Below are 4,298 nucleotides of genomic sequence, written 5' to 3' on the forward strand. Positions count from 1 at the left end.
GGTTTTGAGTACAGTTTTATACGTGGGAGAGCCATGCTTCGGCACGAATGGGCCGGCTCGACCGGCGAAATACCACGTTCTCAAAGAAAACCGGCGTGAAACAGCGCTTGCGCTGTGTTTCGCCGAGTGAGTGAGTTTACCGGAGGCCCAATCCCCTACCCTATTCCCTTCCCTACCCTCCCCTATTCCCTTCCCTTTCCATCCCTACCCTCCCCTATTTCCTTATTCCCTCTTAAAAGGCCGGCAATGCACCTGCAGCTCTTCTGATGCTGCGAGTGTCCATGGGCGACGGAAGTTGCTTTCCATCAGGTGACCCGTTTGCTCGTTTGCCCCCTTATTTCATAAAAAAAAAGTTAAATAGGAAGCCAATAAACTTGGAATAATAATTTATTATTCGTAGGCGGTAGCCAATAAATAATATTTTGAAATCAGAGTGAATATATTGCAATGAAAAGCTCTGTGACGTGTCACAAGCCACATTGTTTATATACCTTTTTTAACTTCTTTCTTTTCGGTAAGAGGAACGTTACTTAAGAAAGTATTTATATAAAACTAAAAAAATCGAAGTGGGTACAAGCCGTACAACCTACACAATAAAGGTACGCGCCCACTTTGTCGGCGCGTGCCGGGGCGTGTCGGGGAGGATCGGGGCTCAGCGCAGCGCAAAATGCGCTATAGCACACTATAATTGCCGGGCCGGGTCGCATCGCATTGACGGATTTTGAGTACTTTGGATAGCTCCAGTGTAACCACTCTTAAATCATTCGTGACTCGATATATCAAAAACGTTGCTGTATTCTACTAAAACCTACTTGACCGTGTTTTAGCTTCTACCGAAAATCTACTTTTATTAGTCACTGTATTCTACGTGGTTGAAACTAAAATAAAACTAAAATGCTTATATTTACTGTCTTCATTATCCATTTAAAATTTTCAAATTATTTATTATAAAATATCGATCTTCTATTAAAATTTACAAAAAATTTTGGACGACTAAATGGTCATTTGACCATAAATCTACCAAAAAGTGGAAATCTATGTGAAGTGTGGTCACACCGTTGCCGGGGCGCAGCGCAGTGGGTTTGTCGGGCCTTGTCGCATTGACGGAAATCCGCCGCGCCCCGACACAGTGTGCGATACGCGCATCCGCTTCCATACAAATTGTATGGAGGCGGATTTTAGGGTGATGCGCCCCCGCACGCTGCGCCCCGGCTCGGCCCTTCTCAATGTTCTCACTCCTTAAGGGGCTTTTTAGATCACGTTTATTTTATCATGATAAGATATTTCATCAATAACGTCATGCTAAAGCAGATTTATAATTTAATACTCACTAATCAACGAAAAATTTGCAAAGTAAAATTATTTGGCATTTTTCACGTGACTAACATTTTTAAAATGTCTGTCGATCATAATAGTGCACAGTCAGTGTGACATTAAATGACCAACATTTTATTATGCAATCGTAATATTAGGGTTCCGTACCCAAAGGGTAAAAACGGGACCCCATTACTGAGACTTCGATGTCCGTCCGTCTGTCTCCAGGCTGTAACTCAAGAACCGCTATAGCTAGACTTCTAAAATTTTCACAGATTGTGTATTTCTCTTGCGGCTATAACAACAAATTCAAATTCAAAGCCTTCATTCAGTTAAGTCATTACAATAATTCCTTTAAGCATTTGAAAAGTTTTTTTAAAATAAAATGAAAAATAACAACAAATACTAATAACTAAATAAAATAAATATTCTAACTTCGCTATATTATCAGCGGGGCTAAAATGGTCGCTTTGAAGAATCACATTATGAATCATGTTATGATTCATTCTTTTAAAATCGCAAAATACAAGTCTGCTCGCAATTCATATCTAGTAATTCGTACTAATTTGACATTTGTCAGTTTGACAGTTTTGACAATTCATTTGCTGAATGAATTGAGAGGAATTGCTAAATGTGACCATTTTAGCCCCGCAGGACAGGTCTTCATCGTAAAGTGCTGGTACAAGACAGTGGCGTGGGGAGACGGCCCGGGCGAGAGAGGCGAGAGGAGGGAATAATACGATATAATACCACCTTATAATCTCTCTATTATAATAGTCCATCATTCATCAAACACTTTCACAATTAAACTTCACAGGAACACTTTATACTTTCACTAAATACTTCACAACACACTTTAATCACTACACTCAGCACAAATAGCACTTATTCGCTTCACACCACGTCAGTCTGGCCCCGTGGTAAGTACCTGAAGGACTTGTGTTACGGGTACCAGACAACGGAAATATATTTAATACTTTTATACTATACATACATTTAAGATTTTTATTAAATGATACACATATTTAATACACATCCATGACCCAGGAACTTCAAAAACTTTTTGTTTTGTGCAGGTAGGCACTTAAAATACTCACAAAATTATTTATTGTTGTTCTTTATTAATAATTAACTTAAAAAAAATGTAAGGGGGCTCCCATACAAAAAACACAATTTTTGCCATCTTTCTCTCTCAATAACTCATCTTTCACTCAATAACGGTACGGAACCCTTCGTGCGCGAGTCCAACTCGCATTTGGCTGATTCTATTACGCATGTAACAAATTATTTATCTAATGATAAGGTGCCAATAAAAACCCACTTTAGACTTTCCCAATGTCATTCGATACACAACCTTGACAGAGTACGTAACAATTTGATAGTAGATATGGCTGATAAAGTGGCTGTTGTGACTGGATCTAATAAGGGAATAGGTTTTGGAATTGTTCGTAAACTATGCCAACGTGGAGTAGGAGTTGTGTATTTAACGTCGAGAGATATAGAAAGAGGCACGCAAGCTGTGAACAAACTGAAAGAGGAGGGCTTGAAACCAGCGTTTCACCAGCTAGATGTTACTAATAAAGAAAGTGTGAGGAAGTTTGCAGAGCATCTCAAATCTAAACACGGAGGTATAGACATCTTAATAAACAATGCAGCTGTCATATCCAGTGAAGCGGAAACGACTTCGTACGATGACGCAAAATATGTCATAGATGTAAACTACAGGAGTCAATTTAATGTTATGGAGTATCTATTTCCGTTGCTGAAAAACAACGCAAGAGTCGTCAACATTTCCAGTGATTGTGGTCATATAGCGAATATAAAGAATAAACTATGGATTAAGAGACTAACGAGGGATGACTTAAAAGTTCAAGAAATCGACGAATTCGTCAATTGGTTCTTGGATTCGCTGAAAAGTGGCAAACTCAATAAAGACGACTTTTTTACTCTAACACTGCTATCATACAGAGTATCCAAAGTTGCAGTGACTGCTTTAACACAAATACAACAGAGAGAAATAGGAAGAAATATATCTATTAATTCAATACATCCGGGCTTTGTGAAAACAGATATGACGTCAAATTACGGACATTTATCGGTGGACGAGGCGAGTGAGGCGCCAGTATATTTAGCGCTGGATTGCGATCAGAACTTAAAAGGGAAATACATTTGGTTTGACAAGTCTGAGGTCGACTGGACTGACGTAAGCTTTGAATACTTCGCAAAGCATCAGGAAAATCTGAAACTTAACGTAGAGAAGATTTACCAAAATAAATAATTGGAATAGGTTTCCTGAATGTTCATGATATCAGCTTTAATTTTCCTAAATTTATTTAATTGCAGTCTTGTAAAATCTATGTTTTAACTTATACTAGATGTAATTTTTACTAATTTTAAGTGACAAAAAATTATTTAGTAATATTATGTAAAACGTAAACTTTTGTATTACTTGAATAAAGTTTTTAACTTTAAACGTCTTGTTCAAATTTCTAAAAGCATTACAGTGGACAGTGTATACGAATTTAAAAGCACCAAGATGCTCCCTGTTGCCTGATACAAGGAATCCTTTCGTGTTTTTAAAGCTATCGTGGATTCAATTTGTCTAAAATTTTTCACCATAATGGCCCGGGAGAGTACAGCGAATTCTAAAGACATTCATTTTCTTAGTGTATTTGCTTCGGACCGCTTTTCAATTCCTGCACCGGCTTATGTACCCCAGTCACGTAATACACTTATTCATATTATATCGCCGACGATATATCCTGGATACATTACTAGACAATGATCATTGCGATTTAACAGTTATTATATTTTATGACTTATTTAGTTTATGCGTGCAGCAATATATGGCAGAAGCGCAGTGTGCCTTAGCGGGGCCCTGTATAAAAAATGTAAAAAAGGCAACCATACCTTAAGGTGCCCATACTTCTGACAATTTGTCGTTTCGATCGATCGTCAAGAAAATCGTCCAATCGATCTTTTGA

The 4,298-nt window shown here is 38.0% G+C and overlaps 1 protein-coding gene across 1 annotated transcript; it reads left to right on the plus strand.

Moving 5' to 3' along the window:
- Window positions 1-2,666: 2,666 nt before the first annotated feature.
- LOC121734076 (carbonyl reductase [NADPH] 1-like) lies at window positions 2,667-3,706 on the plus strand. The gene has a single exon (XM_042124489.1). It carries the CDS (start codon window positions 2,702-2,704, stop codon window positions 3,590-3,592), a length of 891 nt encoding a protein of 296 aa, XP_041980423.1. The 5' UTR covers window positions 2,667-2,701; the 3' UTR covers window positions 3,593-3,706.
- The last annotated feature ends 592 nt before the right edge of the window (window positions 3,707-4,298 follow it).

This window comes from Aricia agestis, chromosome 15 (assembly GCF_905147365.1).
Source record: "Aricia agestis chromosome 15, ilAriAges1.1, whole genome shotgun sequence".
NCBI lineage: Eukaryota > Metazoa > Arthropoda > Insecta > Lepidoptera > Lycaenidae > Aricia > Aricia agestis.

Bases quoted from the DNA above. Each gene is read 5' to 3' on its own strand.
- LOC121734076 (XM_042124489.1), top strand. From the start codon at position 2,702: ATGGCTGATAAAGTGGCTGTTGTGACTGGATCTAATAAGGGAATAGGT.